The 25,147-nt window shown below is 39.9% G+C and overlaps 1 protein-coding gene across 8 annotated transcripts in view; it reads left to right on the forward strand.

The window, feature by feature from the left end:
• MLLT3 (MLLT3 super elongation complex subunit) overlaps positions 1-25,147 on the forward strand; it is a 220,479-nt gene that overhangs the window by 168,311 nt on the left and 27,021 nt on the right. For all 8 annotated transcript variants that reach the window (XM_089779182.1, XM_089779180.1, XM_089779178.1 and 5 more), the window contains 3 exons: positions 12,693-12,771; positions 19,483-19,609; positions 20,966-21,065. In XM_089779182.1, the coding sequence (XP_089635308.1) occupies positions 12,693-12,771; positions 19,483-19,609; positions 20,966-21,065 (306 nt within the window). The remainder of the gene's footprint in view (positions 1-12,692; positions 12,772-19,482; positions 19,610-20,965; positions 21,066-25,147) is intronic.

The raw sequence follows: 25,147 nt of genomic DNA on the forward strand, positions 1-25,147 counted from the left end.
AAAGCTCTGGAAGGGACCTCACAAGGAAGAAACCAGAAGGGAACACCATCTACTGGAAGGCATGGGATGCATAGTCCTACGGATGGGGGTTCCACGGCCACCACGCCCAAAAGAAAACGACGGGTGGTGGTGGTCGGGGACTCCCTCCTAAGAGGGACTGAGCCATCCCTCTGCCGTCCGGACCTGGAATCTCGAGAGGTGTGCTGCTTACCGGGAGCTCGCATTCAGGATGTCACTGAGAGGCTTACCAAGCTGATCAAACCTTCGGATCGCTACCCCTTCCTGCTTCTCCACGTGGGAACTAATGATATAGCCAAGAATGATCTTGAGCGTGTTACTGCAGATTATGTAGCGCTAGGAAGAAGGATCCAAGAATTTGGAGCGCAAGTGGTATTCTCCTCCATCCTCCCTGTTGAAGGGAAAGGACTGGACAGGGATCGTCGAATTCAGGACGTAAATGCGTGGTTGCGCAAATGGTGTTGCAGAGAGGGCTTTGGTTTCTTCGACCATGGGACTCTGTTGCAAGGATTGTTAGGAAGAGATGGGATCCACCTAACGAAGAGAGGAAGGAGCATCTTCACAGGCAGGCTTGCAAACCTAGTGAAGAGGGCTTTAAACTAGGTTCGTCGGGGGACGGTGACCAAAACCCTGAGGGGAGTGGGAAAGTCGGATACGGGGAAGAAATGCAGAGAGGAAGGGGCAAGAAAGAAGGACCCATGTTTTGAATGGAGAAGATAGGACGATCAACTGGTTACCTGAAGTGTTTGTACACTAGTGTGAGAAGCCTGGGCAACAAACAGGAAGAACTGGAGGCCATGGCCCAAACCAAGAAATATGATTTAATTGGGATAACAGAGACTTGGTGGGATGACTCGCATGACTGGAGCGCTGTCATGGAAGGGTATAGACTGTTCAGGAACAACAGGCAGGGGAGAAACGGAGGAGGAGTTGCACTATATGTAAGAGAGCACTACGATTGCTCTGAACTCCAGTATAAAGAGGGAGAAAAACCTGTGAGAGTCTCTGGGTTAAGTTTAAAGGAGCAAACAACAGCATTGATGTTGTGGTTGGTGTTTGCTACAGGCCACCGAATCAGGTGGATGAGATAGATGAGGCTTTCTTCGGACAACTGAGCGAAGCTTCCAGATCGCAAGCCCTGGTTCTCGTGGGGGACTTTAATCACCCTGACATCTGCTGGGAAACCTATACGGCAGTACACAGGCAATCCAGGAAGTTTTTGGAGAATGTTGGGGATAACTTCTTGACACCAGTGCTGAAGGATCTGACCAGGGGCTGTGCGCAGCTTGACCTTCTGCTCACAAACAGGGAGGAACTAATAGGGGAAGTAGAGGTGGGTGACAACCTGGGAAGCAGTGATCATGAGATGGTAGATTTCAGGATCCTGACCAAAGGAAGAAAAGAGTGTAGTAAAATACACACCTTGGACTTTAGAAAAGCAGATTTTGACTCCCTCAGAGATCTGATGGGCAGAATCCCATGGGATGTTAACATGAAGGGGAAAAGAGTCCAGGACAGCTGGCAGTATTTTAAAGAAGCCTTATTGAAGGCACAGAAAGAAACCATCCCGATGCATAGCAAGAGAGGCAAACATGGTAGGAAACCAGACTGGCTTACAGGGGAAATGCTTGGTGAACTTAAGCACAAAAAGGAAGCTTACAAAGGGTGGAAACTTGGACAAATGACCAGGGAGGAGTTTAAAGGTATTGCTCGAGAATGCCAGGGGGTTATCAGGAAGGCGAAAGCGCAAATGGAATTGCGACTGGCTAAGGATGTGAAGGATAACAAGAAAGGTTTACAGGCATGTTAACAAGAAGAAGGTGATCGGAGAGGGTGTGCGGCCCCAATGGATGAAGGAGGTAACCTAGTGACAGATGATGTGGGGAAAGCTGAAGTACTCAATGCTTTCTTTGCCTCTGTATTCATGGACAAGGTCGGCTCCTGGACTTCTGCGCCAAGTGACGCAAGATGGGATGAAGATGGACAGCCCGTGGTGGGTAAAGAACAGGTTAGGAACTATTTAGAAAAGCTAAACGTACATAAATCCATGGGTCCGGACTTAGTGCATCCAAGGGTACTGAGAGAGTTGGCAAATGTCATTGCCTTTGGCTATTATCTTTAAAAAGTCGTGGAGATCGGGAGAAATCCCAGATAACTGGAAAAAGGCAAATGTAGTGCCCATCTTCAAAAAAGGGAAGAAGGATGATCCAGGGAACTATAGGCCAGTCAGTCTTACCTCGGTTCCTGGACAATCATGGAAGGGATCCTTAAGGAATCCATATTGAGGCACTTGGATGAGAGGAAAGTGATTAGGAATAGTCAGCATGGATTCACAAAGGGCAAGTCATGCCTGACCAATCTGATTAGCTTCTGTGATGAGGTAACTGGCTCGGTGGACATGGGGAAGTCAGTGGATGTTATATACCTTGACTTCAGCAAGGCTTTTGATATGGTCTCCCACAATATTCTTGCTAGCAAGTTAAGGGATTGTGGATTGGATAAATGGATGGTAAGATGGATAGAAAGATGGCTAGAAGGCCGGGTCCAGCGGGTAGTGATCAATGGCTCAATGTCAGGATGGCGGTCAGTTTCTAGCGGAGTGCCCCAAGGTTCGGTTCTAGGACCGGTTTTGTTCAATATCTTTATTAATGACCTGGATGACGGGATGGATTGCACCATCAGCAAGTTTGCGGATGACACTAAGCTGGGGGGAGAGAGAGATACGCTTAAGGGCAGAGATAGGGTACAGAATGACTTAGAGAAATTGGAGGATTGGGCCACAAGAAATCTGATGAGGTTCAACAAGGACAAGTGTAGAGTCCTGCACTTGGGACGGAAGAATCCCAAACATAGTTACAAGCTGGGGACCAACCAGTTAAGTAGTAGTTCTGCAGAAAAGGACCTGGGGGTTACAGTGGATGAGAAGCTGGATATGAGTCAACAGTGTGCCCTTGTAGCCAAGAAAGCTAATGGCATATTAGGTTGCATTAAGAGGAGCATTGCCAGCAGATCCAGAGATGTCATCATTCCCCTTTATTTGGCTTTGGTGAGGCTGCATCTGGAGTATTGTGTCCAGTTCTGGGCCCCTCACTACAAAAAGGATGTGGAAGCATTGGAGAGGGTCCAGCGGAGGGCAACCAAAATGATTAGGGGGCTGGAGCATATGACTTATGAGGAGAGGCTGAGGGACTTGGGTCTGTTTAGTCTGCAGAAGCGAAGTGTGAGGGGGGATTTGATAGCAGCCTTCAACTTCCTAAAGGGAGGTTGAAAAGAGGATGGAGAGAGGCTGTTCTCAGTAGTGACTGATGGCAGAACAAGGAGCAATGGTCTCAAGTTGTGGTGGGAGAGGTCCAGGTTGGATATTAGGGAAAACTATTTCACTAGGAGGGTGGTGAAGCACTGGAATGGGTTACCTAGGGAAATAGTGGAGTCTCCATCCCTAGAGGTGTTTAAGTCTCGGCTTGACAAAGCCCTGGCCGGGTTGATTTAGTTGGAATTGGTCCTGCCTAGAGCAGGGGGCTGGACTTGATGACCTTCTGAGGTCTCTTCCAGTTCTATGATTCTATGATTTCTGGTCTCAGCGCACACATGCAATTTGTTTAGAATTTTCTAGGTTTGCCCAGCTCCTCAGACTTGGAAAATGTGCTAGTAAAACCATACAGTGGAATCTTACAATTATATATAGTGTTGTCACACACAATTTTTCAGAACAATATTGACTGTCAAGCTATGAGTTTTCCAGTGACACCTCCCAAGGCATACTTGCACAAAGATTGTAATAATAATAATATGCATCCCCAGTCCACTCAAAGTGGACTGACTGTTCACATGGCTCTCTGTGCTTGGGGGTGCTTAAAACTCTGTCCTGACCCCCAGCAAAATCTCTCAGCTCCATTTGGCCACTTTCAGGGGCACTGCTCTGTGTGGCATGGGTGGGTGATAGGCCCGATGTAAAAGGCGTAGTGGGCTGAATCCAGCCTACCACTGAGTCATGTGATAGTTAGGAATAGGCTTTCTGATTTGGTATAACTCTCTAGTGTAAGCATGTTTGTTGATAATATATGGTAGAAACAAATGCTGTGTCTTGAAAATATAAGTTCCTTTACCAAATGCTTCAAGAAAAGTAATGTGGAATACCCCAATGCAAATAGTTTTGCTCTAAATAATTTTTTCTCCTTTTATTAAAGTGCTAATCCAACTTGAATCCAAGTTCAGTGATGCTTGCAAAGAGTAATATATTTGGTGTCTGGTTTGTTACAAAGAAAATAAGTTATAAGTGCCTGTATTATAGTGTCAGATACAGAGCCCAGGTTTTGAGCAGTCTGTGAGGAAGTTTGCCTTTGGCTGATCACACTTTGTCATCTGGGTGGATGGATTGGAGAGTCCAAATTATATATTTGCTGCCATATAGAGAGATACTTTACATTTTTGAAAACATCTCCCTTTTCTCCCACTCTTCTCCCTACCATTTTCTCTCTCGCTAGAGAAGTGACAGAGAAATCTGACTTTAGCAGGCAGGAATTCTCATGATCTAACTTGCTGATGGAGAAAGTGTGTGTGTTGCCGAGCTGCTGCTGTTCTTAAACACTGCTTCATTAAGCAGTTCCCATGGTTTAACAAGTGGGTTACAAGTTTGTTTTGATATCTTTTAACTGTCAGGATTCAGAAATAATGTATTGCAGGTTTCTTACATAAATGATTTCTTACATATTAACTGCTGAGCAATTACCGTATTTGCATTATCCTCTTACTAAATGTGCCAACTTTGCATGTTGGGTCACATTTTATTACACTAACAGGATAAAGCAAGTTCTTGTAGGATAAAGCCCATGATGCTAGTGTGAAAGTTATGGTTAGTGTTTATAGATTATTTGGTTTGATTTGTATAAAACTGTGGTTGCTAATATTCAAGCATGTGCTCTAAAATAATTATTTATATTGTGGAGGCCCTGTATATATAATGAAAAATCATCTTCCTCTGCATCAAAGAGCTCACAATCCAAAATTTCTAAATCTAAACAAAAGTTCACTCATGAGGGAAGGGGGGAATGAATTTGGGTCTAATCATGTTCCTGTTCAATTTAGTTGTGAAAGTCTCTGTTTTTAGTGGGAGAAGGATTTCCACAGTGTTCCACAAAGTCTCTCTCTTTTTTTAATGAATCTCATTACAGTTGATGTTTTTAATCATCAGGCAATTAAAATATCAATCCTGATTAACTACTATTTTAAAAAATAGAATACCATTTCCTTGAAATATTTCAGATATTTTCTACATTTTCAAGTGTACTGATTTCAGTTACAACACAGAATATAATGTGTACATTGTTCGTTTGATATTTTTATTACAAATATTCACATAGTAAAGAACAAAAATGGTATTTTCAGTTCACCTAATACAACTACTATAGTGCAATCTTTGTCCTCAAAGCCGAACTTACAAATATAGAATTATGTACAAAAGAAAACCTGCATTCAAAAATAAAATAATGTAAAACTTTTGAACAGGTCCTCTCAATCCTCTTTCTTGTTCAGCCACTTGGTCAGACAAACAAATTTGGTTACAATTTGCAGGAGATAATACAAACCACTGCTTGTTACAATGTCACCTGAAAGTGAGAGCAAGTGTTCACATGGCACTTTTGTAGCAAGCGTTCCAAGATAGTTATGTGCTAAAGATTCATATGTCCTTTCGTGCTTCAACCACCATTCCAGAACATATGCATCTGTTTGAAGATGGGTTCTTAATTATAATGATCCAAAGCAATGCAGACTGATGAATGTTCACTTTCGGCCTCTGAGCCAGATGTCACCAGCAAAAGGTTGATTTTCTTTCTTTAGTGGTTCAGGTTCTCTAGTTTTCATACCACAAAATTGCTCTTTCAGGACTTCTGAAAGTGTGTTCCACATCTCGGCCCTCATAGATTTTGAATGGCATTTCAGATTCTTAAACCTTGGTAGAGTGCTATAACATTTTGAGAAATCTCACACCGGTACCACCTTTGTTTTCTGTCAAATCTGCTGTGAAACTGTTCTTAAAATAACCACGTGCTGGATCATCATTTGAGACTGCTAAGAGCATCATCAGCATAAAAACATGTTCTCTTGAGCAGTGGCCAAAGTATGAAGGGGAATACAAATGTTTTGCATATCGGCCGGTAAAAAAACCTTACAAGACTGGCTAGAAAAGTGTCCTGCGACCTGTTCTCTTTCTGATGACATCGTAAGTAAAACGCAGGCAGCATTATGTCCTGTAAATGTAAAGAGACTTATTTCTCTTAGGGTGCGTCTACACAGTAACCTAAATTTGAAATATTCGTCATTTGATTAAATTTCGAAATAGCTTATTTTGAAATTTGGTGTATGCTCTATTTTGAGACTAGTTTTACATTGTTTTGTTTTCTGTTGTAGTTATGTAACCAAAAATAATCTAAATTTTTTACATTACGTTTTCACAGCAGAGACTGCACTTTAGTGCCTGTATGAAGTGAATTGAAAAATACTATTTTTACCATGTTTTAATTTGTAATCCATATTAATTTGTAATTAAAATAATATAAAGTGAGCACTGTATACTTCGTATTTTATGTTGTAATTGAAATCTGTATGGAAAATGTAGAATAACATCCATAAATATTTAATGAACTTCATTTGGTATTCTGTTGTTTCACAGTGTGATCAATCATGATTAGTTTTTGAGTTAATCACGTGTGTTAACTATGCTTAATAGACAGACATAGTTTTTATTTAAACTCCAGGTTCTGGAAACATATGATTTCAAGAAAATTTCAGCTTTCTTTGGCAGGGGAGGGGGGCCTGAAAAGTTGACACAGCTAAACCTCAGAAGCTCAGACAAATAAAAAAGAACCCAAAGTTTATTACTACTTACCTCATGATTTTGGGGGGCTAACTTAGATGTTTTAATGCATCGGATTTGTATTTTATCTTTTGAGATATTCTGCTGGTATCCTATATAGCTTTGCTCTTGTCATAGTGTCCCTCTTCTACCAATACTGCTTCCCCTCACAAAGACGAATTTTTACAAGCTAGTGGTTGGGTCAGAGAATCTGCTGAGAGTTGTGCACTACTTTGCAAGATTGATCTTAGTTTGGTTTCCCATTGGTACAATAGCATATTGTGGTCAGGATTTCTATCCAGTATTGATAATCTGCCATTTTTTTGCTGGAACAAGGCAGAGCATAATGCATGAGAGATTGATTAGTTTTACTTGACAATACACAAGCAGCTGTAGATAATTTTAAAATGAAATCAATATATTTCAGATTTGGAATTACACATCCACTGTCAGAGCTCTCAGCATCTATCATAATATAATTCTCTAGCAGAAATTATGTATTTTTCTTCATTAATAATGTGGGTTTAACAATTTACCAGTGTAGGTTGTGGGGAGGAAATGCATCATTTAGTCAAGTGACTGATGCAATAGCATGCAGAAATAGTTGAATAGCTCACAAATATAAGACTTCTGGGGCTTGTGCATGGACTGTAGTAGCAATGTACTAGTTGCTATTTCAGTTTATTGAATTTTTTCACATCTCATTGGTTTTCTAACTGAGTTAAAATTACGAGTTATAAAATTAATTTCTGTTCTAAAAGTAATGTTTTTTCATTCTTTAATCCTCGTAATTTTGCTAAATTAGTTAAATATTTAAATATTTCCATTTCTCTCTGCAAAGTTTTGATGGCCACTTCGCCCTCATGATATAGCTATCCGAAGACTCATTTTTTAATAATTATTGCTTACTAAATTTGCTATCTGTGATGGGTTTAGTCAGAGTTCTACTTGGCAATTGAGACAATTTTAAAACTAAATGAATATATTTCACTTTTGGAATACACATACACGGTCAGAGTAGGGATGTAAGCAACTAGTCAAGTAGTTGACTAATTGAGAAGCCTGTATCAGAGACAGAAAGGGCAACAGGTGGGGGAAGCAGGAGCTGATGCTAGGGGGAGCTGGTGTAAAAGTCAGTTCCTCCCAGCACTGTCTCTGCAGTGTGCAGGGTGGGGCAGGGAAGGCAGAGCTGCAGTGGTCCTGGAGTTTGTGCTGCCCCTGGGAGCTGGCCCCACTGCTACTCTGCAGTTGAAATGTAGTAAGAGCCCGATACTAAAATGCAGAGTCACAGCGGCAGTAGTGAGTATCTCCTCCCTCCCCTCCTCCCCCATCAACTAATCGAGTATCTGATGGAAATTCCATTGCCCAACCATAGCCTCTCCTTTCAGACTTACAGGGAAAACAAGTCTATTCCCCGATCATTATCCTGAGTATTATGCCACTAAGTTCCTTGAGTACTATTAATGGCCCTCCCTTAGCAAGACAACATTAATAATACAGGTTTATAGTTCATATTTCTTAACTTCAATTACAGCAATGACACATGAATAGAATTGGGATATTCCATATTGTAGATTACAAGCTTTCCAATGATATCTTACGTGAGGCATTTTGCACAAAGCATATTCCATTTGTTATATTCATAAGCATATTTTCATAAAGCATATGGAATGCCCCGTAACACTATCCCATCTATATTGATTTAAGATTTGTTTCTTATGCAGATGCAACTTGAGAACATTAGCTTATCAAACTTGGGCAATGTACACTTAATTCAGATTTATATTCATATAGTAAAATGGGAATCTAATTTTTTTTAAAAAGCATAGGCCTTATTGCTGCAAACACATATAAATACTTAAAATGCAAGTTCCCTCTTCTCTTCAGTTGATTCTCATTTCATTGTGTACAACTGTGGTGCCCCACTCCCTTGAGCAAGACTGAAAAGGACCACTGGTGCTAGCAGGGAAGTAATAAAGCAGCCACTTCCTCTCTCTGCAGTGATAGAGCAGGAGAGCTGATTTTGGCTACCTGGGTGCAATGGTACTTAGAAGCCAAAAGTAAGATGAACAGATTAAAAATTCAGAACTTGATGATGATGATCCAGGCCAGAAACCAAAATGATAGGATTGTCCTGTCTATATCAAAACTGTTAGAAAATATGAATAAACACACACAAAAGCAGATGGCCATATACTCTAGGAAGTAGTAAACAATACCCCATCATCTCCTCTTGCCACCAAAAAAAAAAAAAATTATCCTTTGTTAAAAGGAGTCTGGCAGAAGTGAAAATTACACGTTGTAAAAAAATGTCTTTATTGTTTTCCTGAGAAGCTATATGCTAAAGAAATGATGAAGCAAGTAATATTAATCAGTAAATATTTTAAGAAGTTACGTGTTTTAATATTCATAGTTCAAGGAAGGCAGAAACCTCAAACGAAAAACTACCTTATATAAAAAAAAATAAAAATAAAACTAAGGCAAAAAAGCAAAAAATCCCAAACCATCTTTTAAAGAAACAGTGTATTGTGTATATATAGTGTATTTTATAAACTAGTATTTCTCCAAATTCACAGGGAGAATGAAACCTTGAAAGAATATTCTCTAAGGTTGTTTATTTCACAAGCCTGTGCTGTATAATGTTAACAGGTGAGTTTGCCAGAAATGTCCTCTGTAGATCAGAAATAATTTGATACTGTACTACTTTTAAGTAGAGTGAAAAATTTATGACTGAAATAGAATGGCTTAGAGCTGTTTGAAAAAAGGGACACATTTCATAAACTCTTTTTTGCACACACACAAAGAAGTTCCCCCTTCCTATTTTGTTTTTAGTTCAAGAGTTTCAAAATTCAATTTTTTTCAACCTAATCTCACAGCCATTGTGACCTGTACATCAGTAGGAGAGAATCTGGGGGGAGGGGAGAGGCTGGCTAAGCATGTAATCATATTGGGTCAATGCACTAATGAACATTTTGGGTCCAATGCCTTATTAGCTTTTCTGCAGGAAGAGAAAAGTAGTAAAACGGAAAAAGGGCATTTCAGGGAAGCTTTTTGCCAATACTGTCCTGAGCGTCCATTGTTGAAGGACATCCTTTAAACTAATTTGAGACCCATACAAAATCTATTTGGTGATAAGTAACCAGTGAAGAAGAGCAGAAAGCCAAGTGAATAATGGCCATAAATACCAGACTTCTTGGGATAACAGCCTATAAAACTGTCAAAAAGCATTACTTAAATGACAAAAGGTAGCCACTGGAAACAAGAAGTGTCCCCCCACTAGATACTAACCTATGTTCATGAATGGAAGACCTATTTTCAGTTTCTTCTACAAGGCCAACTTTTCCTGTAAATAATATTCATTTTTGTTTAAAAGCCTCTCTTCCTCCCCGGTGCTCTGGGATTTCTTTAGAACCATTAAAGCAAACTTTAGTTTCCAGAAGTTAATATTCAATATTTATGCTAATCTCTCTTGTGGAGTAAGTGACTACAGAGGGCAGAAGAAACAAAGAATGTGAATGAGCTCATGGTGGCATTAAGAAACATTTACAAGGAAGAGACAGTATGTTAAGAAATCTTATACTCAGCAGCTTTTCCCTGTTACTGTAATCAAGATTTCTTAAAATTATTTCATTATATGGTATGATGTTGGTTATAGAAGAGTAATGTTTAATCCCTTAATATGAAAAATGTGATTTGTTAATCCATTTTATTGCTTTAAGTTTGTTCCTGAGACCTGATCGTGTAGTCACTTAATGCTGGGAGTAGTATTTGCCATTGCAAGCAGTTCCATTAAAGCCAATGGAACTGCTGGCAGTGGTAAGCATTATGCGCGTAGTGTGGTATTAACTGTTGTTACTTAGTGATAACTTTTATCATCCTTGTATACCTAAAGGTACGTGGCACGTTTTTGTCAGGTTATATACATTTCTAAAATAATAGAAATGAAAATTGATACGTGATTGGGATCAGATTTAAAATGGAATCTTAGAATTTACAGTTCAGTTGATGTAAATTACAATTTCTATTAAAAGTTATAGTAGCTGACAAAAAAATATAAAACATATATGGCAACCTGTTGAAACTAGTTTTTGGCAATTTTGTTGTCAAAAGCAGAAAATGACAGATAAAGGAAAGCCTTAGAGTAACTTGTGAAGCCTTTTGAGGCAAGAGGCTAAAATTAGTTTTGAAAATGTCGATATCTTCGCCATTTATATTCACCATTGTTGTTCTTTATGATGTAGTTTTACATAAAAATAATAAGAAATTGCTTTAGAATAGATCATACTGTGTAGTTAAAAACCTTCATATTAATATTGGTGTGGCTTGTGAAATACTTTTTTTTTTTTTAAAAAAAAGGGAAAATAGTATTTTAATACCATTTCATTACTGCATGCTTCTTTCAAGAATTCTTTTATTTTGGGAGGAAGTGAATGTGGGTCTGTATATTTACAAATCTGATCCTGTGAACACTTGTTCATGCTGGAGTATTTCTACTCAAGTTCTGGAAGACCTCTGCATTTAGTTGATTCACTCAAAGTTTGTACATTGGTGGAGGATCAGGACCATTGTTTTTATGTTGATTGTCAAACTGTGGGAACTCTCAATGTCATTCATTGCAGGAGAACGGATGTTACTTTTTTCCCCAAACAACACTGGAAAAAGAGAAATGTTCCGTTGCCCAATTAAGCATCATTTTGATTGTGAGAAAAGGTGGTTAAAGGCTGTAAATCTGCCTTCTCATTATGAAGGGCAACAATAGATTGATTTAGTTACCTTTAATTACCTTGTTTTGTCATAAAAGTACTAAATTTGAATTATCATATTTTCATACTTAATGTTGGAGGGTTTTAGTCTCTCCTTCAGCTTTCTTTGCTGTCTTGTACTTGTTTAGGATACTTGCTTGCTCTTATATTTTTAGGCATTGAGACAAGAAACCATAAGACGTTAGTGCTGAGGAGATCAGGTTGAGATGATTCCAAAATGGTGGTAAATAGACATGAGTACTCAATAGAAGACTTGTAAACCATTATGGCAAAAAGTATAGATTTGAATTGTGATCATGAAACCGATCAGTTCTACAGCAAATGGTATTAGCAATTTATAAAATTAATAGAAAAGTATTTATTTTCTATGGACGTCTGTTGCACGGTATTAAATGCTTCAAGCTGGTTTTAACAATTTTTAGAAAGATGTTATATTTAAATCTATATCTTTAGAAAAATTAAATCTTTTTTTGGTTCATTTCTTAATAAAATCTGTAGGGTGTTTCCATAAGGAAATTGTTATGCTGAGGAGAAACCCAATGGGAGCAGAAAAAGATTTGATTTATATGTAATATATCTCTATGTGGTGAAAAAAATTGTCCTAGGCTTTTTCTATTAGTAATCTAGTTTGCTTTACTGGTGTCCCTTCTGCCTCCTGGAGTCCTAGTCATGATTTATTAAAAAAACATTGCAACTAAATCTGGACAAGCCTGCATTATATTAGATTTATTACATTGTAAATTTATTTAAGTCCATGTGCTGTATAACTTTTCCAATGAGGACACTGGTAACTTATTGTACATAGTATTGGTTTTGTCAAAAAATCTTTGGGGAATATAACCTTTGAGAACAGGGTGTATGTTTTGTGTGCATAGCAATTTGTACACCTTCTGGCTCTGACACCACAAAATGGTCAGGAAATAATTATTGTTGTGAATATCATCCTGTTTACTGTCATTTTTCATTGCAGAGAAGTGCATCAATCAGTAAACTCTGTTCTTTAGTTAAAGTTGAGCGCATATGTATTTACTGTTATGTGTTTGTATTTTTTTTTCAAGTCTGAACAGCCTAGCCCTGCCAGTTCAAGCTCAAGTTCCAGCTCCAGTTTTACACCATCTCAGAACAGCAGACAACAAGGTACCAACAAGGAAAATCGAGAAAAGTGTGAAATGAAGGGGCCAACCAGTAACAAAATTGAGGGCATCTCATTAACACGTTTCTGCTGGGGGGTTTTCAGTGTGAAGTAGTGAATTAATCTCTGTCCTGCTTTATCCATTTTTTCTTATGTGTATGTGATCATGATTAACATTTAAAAAGCTGAATGGAAAAAAGTATATTTTCATTCAGAAGAGGATGGTTATTTATTTTAGTTACATAGCACCAGAAATGTGCGACATAATTTACAGATGCTAGACCCTAAAGATCTCATAGTTCTAATTTTGCAGAAGGATCAGTGCATGTAAATCCTTATTCCTATATGGAACATGACAGGAGTTAATTGGACTTTATGTTCAGGAATAAGGGTCTGTGCTTGTGAATCTCCTGGAATAATCATGAGCTGAGAGTCTAATTCCGTGACTTGCCGAGTCTCTTTGCCATCCTAGCGTTCTCATGGGCACACACAATTTAATATTTTAAGAGTCGCATAGCACTTTTCACATTATGCTTCCAAAATGATATATTTACTTTTTAAAATGATCTGACATGGAGAACATTATTGTTAGTCTGTAAGGACACATTTAGATTTTCTGGCTAATAATTTTGGCTCTCTCAGAACTCAGTAAAGAAATGTAAGTTTCTGCCAGGAGATCCTGCCAAACCAATTTTTGTATAAATCAATTGAGATTCATAAGAGCTATTAAACAACTTAGTTCCTGTTTGGCTTTTTTCCTGGACTTTGTCAGGTTGTACAACTGATGTATTCTTAATCAGCTTGGCTTTTTTTAAAGCAGGAAGTTTTTGGCTGATTAAAATTGAATTTGCTTCAGTGTATGCATTTATATATTCCTCAGACTTACTTACTTTTTTCCCTTTAAAATGGAATAGATTAGTACTCCAGAGAGAGGATTCTGTTTAAAAGCAAATTTTTAAAAACAAATTTAAGCAGAGTGCATATCTCTCAGATTTTTATGACAGTGACCATTACTGATTGGCTCTGTATTCTGACAGCAATGTTTCCACTGTGTTTATCCCAAGAAAGCAGTGAAAAAAATAAATGGGTGTGAAATCCTGTCTTCAGGCACTTGGCTTTTAACTAAGGCTGTGCAATTGAATCCCACCAGTATACATGAACATCTCAATGGTGATATATGGCTTACCCCATTACCCCAGCAAGAGGTCTGGACATTTGTGTTACCACTTTGATGTCTTTTCAAGATGGGAAACTAGTGGCCTATTGAGTTCATCTTCCCCCTAATGTCTTCAGGAAATAAGAGTGTGACCCCTTCATCTGACTTCATCTGCTTTCTGGGACATTGCACAGATTTTCCAAAGCTGAACCTTTTGCAGAATAGGTAGTAGCCTCCTTGTTTTTTTTTTTCCCTCCATCCAACACAGGTAGGTGGATGGTTCCAGCAATAAGTGCCAATAGATGTGCCTTTGTTCTGGGAATGTTCAGTTAAATGAATGCATCTTTCATTGTGTAAATTTGTGTGTATTAGTGATAGAGGATGGGATATGGTGTAGCAGTCTGTTCTGTGCCTCTGGAAATGCCAAAGGTGGGTGTATGTCTGTGTGTCTGGTGTGGGAGAGTTTTCTACATAGAGGGGGGAGTAAATCAGCTGACTTTGCTGTGAAAGGCCAGAGAGAGGACTATCTAATTTATCCCAGAAGACAACAGGAGGAGTAATGGATAAGATGCCCTTATGCTGCACATATTTGGGTACACGTAGTTACTTGTACAAAGAAGATCACACTTCAGTGTAAAGGGGCAGTTTGTGCTCATTAAGGAAGTGGACTGTGAGGGAAAGGTGAGAAGAACTCACTGGTTTCATTTTTTGCTTCACTTTGGGTTCAAACAAGCACACAACTCTAAAAAGGACAGGGTCAAAGGAAGGGCAAGATGTTCAGACTGGCCTACAATCCTCTGCCAAAACAAGAGATAATTATTGTACCTCCAAGCACTTTAACTGGTAATTATTGGTTTTTAATTATGCATTGTGTGTGAAATTAAGTATTTGTACATTATATCAGTTTTTAAACTACTGTTGTACCTCTTATTTTTGTTCTTCCTCTTTGTTACCTTCCTCCTTCTCATGGATTCTAAGATCACAAGGGACTATTGTGATAAGCTAGTCGAACCTGCACATTTCATGTCACAGAATCTTACTCGGCCACTTCTGAAATAGACTCCTAATCTCTGAGTTATTAAAGTCATAGAATAATAAGGTTGAAAGTGATTTTGGGAGGTCATCCAGTCCAACCCTCTGCTAAAAGCAGGACCAATCCCAACCAAATCATCCCAGCCAAGGCTTTGTCAAGACACGACTTAGAGGTTTTTAAGGATGGCAATTCCACTATCTCCCTATGGTAACCCATTTCAGTGCTTCACTCCCCTCCTAGTGAAATAGTTTTTCCTAATATCCAACCTAGACCTCCCCCGCTGCAACTTGAGACCATTGCTCCTTGTTCTGTCATAAATGAGAACAGCCTCTCTGAATCTCATTTAGAACCTCTCTTCAGGTAGTTGAAAGCTGCTATTAAATCCCCCCCACTCTTCTCTTCTGTAGACTATATAAGCCCAAATCTCTCAGCCTTTCCTCATAAGTCATGTGCGCCAGCCCCCTAAACATTTTGGTTGCCCTAGTCTGGACCTTCTCCAGTGCGTCCACATTGTTTCTGTGATGGGGGTCCAGATGTGACCTCACCAGAGCCAAATAAAGGGGAATAATCACTTCTGTAGAACTGCTGGCAATGCTCCTCCTAATGCACCCTAATATGCCATTAGGCTTCTTGGCTACAAGGGCATACTGTTGACTCATATCCAACTTCTTATCCACTATAATCTCAACTGCTGCTTAGCCAGTTGGTCCCCAGCCTGTAACAGTGGTTGGGATTCTTCTGTTCCAAGTGCAGGACTCTGCACTTGTCCTTGTTGAACTTCATCAGATTTCTTTTGGTCCAATTCTCCAGTTTGTTTAGGTCATTCTGGACCCTATCCCTACCCTCCAGAGTTATCTGCCTCTCCCCCTAGCTTTTAGTGCCATCTGCAAGTTTGTTGCAGGTACAATCCGTCCCCTCATGCAGCTCATTGAAGAGGTTGAACAAAATCGGTCCCATATCTGACTTTTTTGGGGCACTCCACTTGATACCTATCAAATCATGATTTAGAGACTTCATGTTACAGAGAATTCATTATCTATACTAGCTTAAACCTGCAAGTGCCTCATGTCCCGTGGTGCAGAAGAGGGTGAAAACTTCCCAGGAGAATGGCCAAGCTGAACTAGAGAAATTGTGCTGATCATTTAGACCCTGAGCATGTGTGCAAGGTCTAGCAGACAGAAAGATGTCTATGTGATAACTCAGAGCCCTCCCCATCTGAAGTACCTCCAGACATTGGGGATTTTTTCTACTGACTGTCACCAATTGGACTTGTGCCATCACATCATCCCCTCCATAAATTCAAGCTCAGTCTAGAAGCCAGTTAGAATTTTGCCCTGATAACCTTCCAGCAGGAGCTAATCTAGACCTTCACCCCTCTGATGGCTAGAAACCTTTGCCTAATTTTAAGCCTAAATTGTTGATGGCCAGTTTATATCCAATAGTAATAGAGAGGTAGCCATGTTAGTCTGATCTTGCTAAAACAAAAGGAAAACTATGTAGCACTTAGTGCTACATAGTTTATATCCATCAATTCTTGTGTCCATATTGGCTCTTAACTTGAATAACTCCTTTTCTTCCCTGGTATTTCTCTCTTTGATATATTTATAGAGAGCAATCTCCCCTGCTCTCAGATTTCTTCTGGTTAAACTAAACAAGCCAAGCTCTTCTAGTCTCTTCTTATGAGGTAGGTTTTCCATTACTCAGATCATCCTAGTAGCCCTTTTGCACCTGTTCCCATTTGAATTCATCTTTCTTAAACATGGGAGACCATCAATGCATGCAGTATTCCAAATGAGGTCTCACCAGTGCCTTGTATAATTGTACTAATACTTATCTCTGTCTACTGGAAATTCCTCATCTGAGGCATCCTGGGAATACATTAGCCTTTTTTTACAGCTACATCACATTGGTGGCTCATAATCATCCTGTGATCCACCAATACAACTAAGTCTTTCATCTCTTCCTGTAGCTGCCAAATGATTGATGTCCAATTTAAAGCAAAAATTCTTGCTGTCAGTCTCTTAGGATACGTTTAATAACTAGCATTATTTCAAAATAACTTAGTCCGCGTCTACAGAGCAGGCAGTTATTTCAAAATAATGTTGAAATACTATCAAGCTGGAGGACTTTTTACTCTGACTCCTGTAACTCTCATTGTATGAGTAAGGGAAGTTGGAGGAAGAGTGCTCTATTTCGAAATAAGTGCTGTGTAGATACTTCCAATTTAGAAAAAAGCCATTTTGAAATAAGCCACACAATTGATGTAGTTGAATTTGCATAGCTTATTTTTAGTTAAGCCCTGTTTTGTAGACACGTCCTAAGTGACCTTGCACTATTCAATTTCATCCCATTTACTCCAGTTTACAAGGTCATACAAGATCTTTCTGTACGATATTCTGATCCTTTTTCATATTGGCTATACCTCCCAGCTTAGTAGTGTCGACAAATTGTATTCGAACACAATTGCTTTTTGTGCCAATGTTAGTAATAAATATGTTAAGTAAGATTATCCCAAGAACAGTCTATGAGGACCACTAGTAATTGCCCTCCTACCTGACAGGTCACATTTTAGTATGGCCTATTGTAGTGTCCTCTTTAACCAGTTTCTCATCCACCTTTCCACAACTTCCATCCTATATGTGTCTATTTTTGCTTCATTTTGAATGTTGATAATTCCCTTTTTTCTCTCTTCCTCTATCTCTTGACCAGTCTTTTGTTCTGTTTTTCTTCTTCCTCCCCTTAATCTCTCCGTCCTTCTCTCACTCTTCAAATGCAGCTTCTTTCTCCTTAATTCCCCCTTTTTAGCTCTTTAACTTATTTCCTTCTGCTGTCCTGCTCCTCTCCTATTCATTCCCCATGCAGAACGACAGGTAACAAGGTAGTTGGCCAACAACAATCTTTTCTGGCAGACTAGAACTGATAATCTGTCTCTCTTCCTTGGGGTGGTCCTGCAGGTGACCTTCTTCCGCAATTCACCACTGTCCTCCCCATACATTTATTAGAAGCCAGGGGCGGTAATCTCGTGATTTGGAGCCTTGGCTCAGTGCTGGACTCAGCAATATCTGAGCTGGCAGACTGTTGCTATAAGAATTGCCTGCCGCATGGCCTGTGCACATATCTGTTGAATGAAGCATATGCCCGTCAGCTCCATGTTATGGGCCTACCTCCAAGCAGACCTTAGGGTGTGCAAATACAGAACAGAACCCATTGAACTGAATTGGTCCAAACCATGGCAACTTAAACAGCTCTTGCACAGTCTATCTTGTAAGCCATTTTAAATATAGATCTTTAAAGACTAACTGTTAACACTGGACTAAGTCACTCGGTATGTATCTGGTGTGATTCCTCTCAGAACTGAAATAATTTACATCACAGTCCCCTATCTAGGTGAAATATACTCTTATTGTTAAAGCATAGCCTCAAAACTGATTTCGCTTGAACTACCTTACCAGAGTACTGTGAGGCTTAATTGGTGAACCATAGCACAGTACTCGGAGATGCTTGTGTTGAAGGAACTATAAAACTGTAATAGGAATCCAGTATTACCAGTAAAATGTAGTAATTAACTTCTGCCATTGCTACCTCTGTCCTTCCTGGCTGCTTTGTATGTTCTCAAATAAGGTGTGCTCTAGAATCAAACTCTCTGGCCTAATTCACTTCATTCAGTCTCCCAAGCTGACTCTTGCCCATGCTCCTTTTAAGCAGCTGTCCTGGTTTTGTATTATGCACATATGTTACACATGCAACATTGCATAATGACTTTTTATAGCAAAATAAATAAAAAGTACAATGAAAGAACTAAATCCTGAGTTAATTTTTGTAGAGTTACAGGAGAACCAGGCTGAGCACCTGACATTACTTCAAGCAAAAAGATAGGAGAGTGTTATATGGCATGAACGTTAGCAAAGTGCTTGCTTGATCTGAAATTGACCTTGAAATGAACAGAACAGCTTTATCTGAATAGATAAAAAACAGGCCGCTAAAAACTGCCTTCATCAGAACAAGTTACAATCAGAATGATTTATTAAGTGGAATAACCTAACAAATGTACTATTACCAATATGTCCCTATAGAACTTTATTGATCTAAAATACCCTTTGAGAAAGAGGGAAGGGAGGAAGCCTAGCAGTTTGTCTGTATCTCATTTATAATGATGAAAAAAATAGAACACACATTTTATTTTCTGCAATTTAAATGTGCAGTGAAGAATATTTGGTGTGAAAATATTTTGCTTCAGCTGCATTTCAAGGAGCCAGTCCTGTAATTCACTAAGAGACAGGTGTAACTTTACTGTTACAAGTAAGTTCATTGAAGTCAACAGGGCTGCTCACGCGAGTAAATGATTCATGTGCAAGTGTTGGCAACATAAGCCTCCAGTGCGTTTCTTCATTTGTTTAATGCTTCAAAGTCTTTCCCTCACCTTTAATACTTAGAATAATAGACCGGTGTGTTTGTGTTTGGTACATTGCAAAGTGAATTTGAATTCAAACAGTTGATTTGTGTCTGGTTTTTTTTCCTGTTGGTCAGGTCCCTTGAGGTCTATAATGAAAGATCTGCATTCTGATGATAATGAAGATGAATCAGATGAAGCAGATGAAAATGACTCTGAAATAGAGAGACCTGTAAATACTCGAGGAGGAAGCAGAGGTCGCCGGTGGGTATCTTGTAATAGCAAACAACTTGAAGCCTGAGGTAGTATGATAACAGTAATTATGACAGATTAATAGTTTAAAAAGCTGAAATAGCGTAAGTCCAACAGACAGCAAGGCATTATATTTAGTTTCTACAAAGAATATGTATTTGCAGGCCCACTTTTAAACTATCAGATCAGATGCATGCATATGGGAGCTGCTTCTGCACAAAACCGTTTGGTCCATTTGCATTGGATTCTCCACTAACTTTCACTGGCTATGCACTGCTGTGATTGTATCAAGTTATTATTGCTTCACATTGGCATAAATGAGACCAGAATCTGGTTCTCTGTGTATAAGTTAACCTATGAATCTTGTGAATGACATATTTAGTGTCAGGACTTATAACTTTAGAGGAAATCATTTAAGTAATTTACAGTGTCCAGTGCATAAGAAATGTATTGCAAGCTCTAGTTGCAAATGTTACAGAAATGTGGAGGTTTCTGCCCTGATTTTTTATTTTCAAATTTCAATCCATCTCCTAGAGCAAGAAACATCTATCTTTACAATGTTTACAGTTTGTAAGTTACGGGGAAACAGACTTTTGCAGTACTATTGTACAGTAATTCATAGTACCTCTTCCCTTTGACTTTTGAATCTTATGATGTGGTATAGGATAAAAGGACACAGATAGGAAGGAGCCCAAAAAAAGTTAATTATATTGGTAGTTGCCATGTTTGTCGGTGTATTATACCAGTAAGTTCTGATAATTGACATTGAAAAAGAAAAGCTAACAATCTTCAAACTCCCACAGTGTTCATGTATGTTACTGTGTTACACTAATTATTGGAGTGGAAATATGCCTTGTCAGTCAGAAAAAAAGAATGTAATACAATTACTTTATGATGAATTTATTGCAGATGTCTTAAGTTAATTACTTTTAGTGGAGCACTTATATAATCAGAAAATCTGCAAGCTTGGAAGATTACGGAAGGAAGAAAGAGTAGCGCTGGTGAATTCTCATTTTGTTCTTTAAAATGTTGTAAGAATTTTTTTTTCCTACCCACAATTTGCAAGGGATTCTGTAATTTGGATACCTGCTACATTGAGATTGTTTATTAGTGAAAGCTATTGACTAAACACCATAGCACTTGAGTCTTCCAGGTGAAGTATCTATGGGAGGTCAGCTGCTCCAGGCGGGTGACTTCTGCTTGGGTGCCTGCCATTTACTGACAGCACAACTACACTTTCAAAATTCTGATAGCTAATCACAGCTGCTTTAGCAAAGAACATTCTCAGTGTCCCACTTACAACTGTGATCTAGAAGTGGCAATGCAGCTTTTGTTTTATATCTGATTTCTCTCTCTCTCTTTCCTCAGGGTTAGTCTAAGCGATGGTAGTGACAGTGACAGCAGTTCAGCTTCCTCACCGCTACATCATGAACCTCCGCCGCCTTTATTAAAAACCAACAATAATCAGGTACCGTAAGGTTCCCTACTTACAAGAGTGGTGTATCTGTACGAACACCTTTCGGGCTAGTTTCGTGTTCTTGATTGCTTTAATTTACAGACTAAGTAATTAATTTTCATTTCCCCTGATCTTGAATATACTTGTCTGAAACAATATTCACTGTAAAGCAGATGAGCAATGTATTAGGCTGTATTCTAAGGAAAACATCACTGTAGTATATATAGGATCATACTGTTGTAAAGGTAAACTTGTTATGACCTGGCTTTACAATTGCAATCCTACTCTCCCTGTGACTTTTGTTATAGGAATATAATACACAGGATTTTTTTTTTCATTTGGTCTCATCTCAAAATTGTAATCAACCATGTTGAATAAACATTTTGTTATATTTATAGTAAATAATGATCAGCATTGTAGAAATGTGGTAATCTTTATAACACTATTCAATAGCATTATCCCCTTTATCAGATGTAGAAACTCAAAGGCTACGTCTAAACTGGCAGCTTCTTGCACAAGAACTGTTTTGCGGAAGAGTTCTTGCGCAAAAAGTCTTACACGAGCGCGTCTACACTGGCATGTGCTTTTGTGCAAGCAGTGTGCTTTTGCACAAGAGCGTCTATGGCAGTTTGGATGCTCTCTTGTGCAAGAAAGCTCTGATGGCCATGTTAGCCATAGGAGTTTCTTGCGCAAGAAACCCTTGTTGCCCGTCCACACTACCTTCTTGCACAAGAGGGCTTATTCCTCATGGAGAGAGGAATAACTATTCCAGAAGGAGCCCTGTTTTCCGATGCTAGACTGTAAATTTAATTGTGCAAGAACACACCTGCAGTGTAGACATCCAGCAAGTTTTTGTGCAAGAACAGCTGTTCTTGTGCAAGAAGCTGCCAGTGTAGACATAGCCAAAGAGAATTTAACTGACCTAAATATGCACAATGAGTCAGTAGCCAATAGGGATTAAACTCCTGTTGAATCAGTTAACTGATTAAATGTTAGGTTTAACCAGTTAACGGATTAAGCAGGATCCAGTTACCTGGTAAGCATCACCTGCCTGGGAACAGTGATGCTTGCCAGTTACCTATTGACATGCCTAGTAGCAAACAAGGGTTAGAACTCAGCAGGTCCTCGTATCTAATATGTTAGATCACAACATCTTTCTTAATTAATGGTGTTTTTGTAACACAAAAGCATACTACAGTATATGTATTTGCTCTTATCTTTAAAGCAATTGACATTCACAGTGCATAAAATACAGTGAAAGCTTTGTTATCTGACACTCATGGGAAATATGGGTTGATGGTTAACTGAATATGGTGGATAACAAAGGCTATTGCTCTGTCCCGCCCCTTACTGGCAGAACTGGCTCCTAGCAGCTCAAGGTAGGCTGAGGGGGGAGGAGACAGCAGCAGTGCTAGCTGTCAGAAGCCCCGCAACAGTTGTCTGGACAGGCAGGTGTCAGGCATGGGCGTCTGAAGACACAGCTGTGTTGTGGCCGGTTAACAAAGGTTTCCTGTTAACAGAGAGCTTGATAACAGATTTCACAGTACATAACTTAAGTCGTTTATATACAGGCAGTCCCCGACTTACGCGGATCCGACTTATGTTGGACCCGCACTTACGAACGGGGCTTTCTCACCCCGGAGCTCACAGGCAGCGGTCAGCCACCTCGAGCTCCGGGGCGAGAAAAGCTGCTCCCGGTGCCCCTGGTCTGCTGGGGACCGTCTCCAGCAGACCAGGGACACTGCGAGCGAACCCGCAGCAGCGGGGGGTCCTGCGCTTCTGAGGCTTTGCTCTGGCAAAGCCTCAGAAGCGCGGGGACCCCGCCACGGCTGCGGGTTTGCTCCCGGTGCTCCTAGTCTGCTAGGGACCATCTCCAGCAAACCAGGGGCACCGGGAGCAAAGCGGTCCGGCGCCAGATCAAAGCCTCAGAGGCAAGGCACCCTCTCCCCCCCCCCCCCCCCCCGCCACTTTGCTCCCTGTGTCCCTGGTCTGCTGGGGGGGGGGGGGCGCAGCTAGTGTGCCCCCCCAGCAGACCAGGCTTTTGTTGTGGACCCTCGGGCAGAGCAGCTGGGGCGCTGCCGGTTGGTCCCGCAGCGCCGCTCTGGGCACTACTGGACCAACCCGGCAGCACCCCAGCTGCTCTGCCCCAGACATCCCCAAGTCAGCCGTTGCTGAAACTGACCAGCGCTGACTACAGGAAGCCCGAGGCACAGTTGCTCTGCCCTGGGCTTCCTGGAATCAGCTGCTGATCAGTTTCAGCAGCAGCTGACTTGGGGTTCTTAAGTTGAATCTGTATGTAAGTCAGAACTGGCGGTCAGTTTCAGCAGCGGCTGAATCTGGACGCCAGTTCCGACTTACATACAGATTCAACTTAAGAACAAACCTACAGTCCCTATCTTGTACGTAACCCGGGGACTGCCTGTACTGTGTTTTGGTGGCAAAACCGAGCACCTATCTACTGAATAGGAAACTTGGTTACACTCTAAACTCTCATATAGCCTGGCTAAGTTAATTGAAAATAAGTGCATGTGCATAGTGTCAATGTGGACAAAAACAATCCACACTGTTTTTTTATTATTTTTTTTTTAACTTCGGTAGTAACTACAGATGAGCCTAGACAGCATTCCTTGCCTTGCTTCAGAAAAATGATTGATCTTCCCTGATATAAATACACCATCCATTCCTTTTCCCACAGCACACAAATTGATTTGTTATAACATCAATATATGAAAAATTTATGTATCTCAATTAGAGCAGAAGGAGCTGTAGAAAAAAAGACATGGTCTGTGTGTAGCAGGGCACCTGTAATAACAGATGTCCATGCCATTTCACAGTCAGTAAGCATTAATAGGTCAAAAATTCTCCAATACTTTCAAATTGATTTATATATGAACTTCGGAGGGAGATCACTTTTACAAACATAAATAAAGTAGCATTTCCATTTCCTTTCAGCTGTCACTTTTTCTGTGCACTCTGCCTTTGGAGACTGGAGTGCAAGTAAAATGAATGATATCTTCCTACGGATAATCCAAGCCAGTTGCTTTTTGAAATCTTACCTGGTTCTGTTCAGGGAAATCTCTTTCACTAGGCTAAACTTATTTGGCTACTGTCTCTGATGCTATGCCTGTCTATTCCAGTGAAAGCCATAAACTTCCATGTGCTCGTTTAGTCTCTCCCAAACATCATGGTGTATTTAAAAACATAATAGATGAACAGCTTGCTATGTTACAGCATCCCTACACTGTCTTAACAGATGAGGTAGAAAGTAAAGTTTGGGAATGAAGCCTACCAGTACTAGAATTGCGACTGTATTAGAACCATATTTAACATGGCAGAACCTTGCTGGCAAAAACCATAATTTTCCTGACTGATGTAAACAGGGCTATGTTACAAAATAGTTTCACACTACAGAACCTGACCTTTACAGATTAGGGAAAATGCTTCACTATACAGATTAATGACTAAAGGAATTTCAGGCAGGTTTGAGATTTACCAGTGCTGAGTTAATATGAGCCTTTGTGTATGCTTTCACTAACGTGGATAGTGACACATCTCATCCAAACTAGGTACTAGAGAGCATAACCAACAGATTGTGAGGAAGCTACAAAATTTCAGTAGCCACATTTGGCAGGTTATAAGTGAGCAACCCCTTCAAGCTTTCTCTGTGTTCCAGGGTACTAAAATGATACGAAAACTGTTTCTGATGTTAAGGCTACTATATACCAATATTTCATCATTCCTGGGTAAACCGGTAAAGGCTTTTCCCTTAAACCAAAACAAAAACAAAACTCCTGAAAAGCCTTGGCACTTTGCCCAGAAGCATTTACGTTTTGCTAAGAGACGATTCATCTTCCTCCACCTTAAACTACAATAGCCTTTAGGTTGCTAAATCCAAGATTTTTTTTTTCCATGTGCGTTTCATACTTTGGATTCTGGCCACGTACCATCCTTTGTAAAATAAGTACTTAGGACAGTGGTCCCCAACCTTTTGTGGCTCCTGGGCATCCGGGGGTGGGGCCACTCATGCGCCACGCTTCCGGCAGTGGGGCCACGCATGCGCTGCTTGCCCGGGGGTGGGGGCCGCCCACGTGCCT

This window comes from Pelodiscus sinensis, chromosome 6 (genome assembly GCF_052426305.1).
Source record: "Pelodiscus sinensis isolate ZL-2025 chromosome 6, ASM5242630v1, whole genome shotgun sequence".
Taxonomy (NCBI): Eukaryota; Metazoa; Chordata; order Testudines; family Trionychidae; genus Pelodiscus; species Pelodiscus sinensis.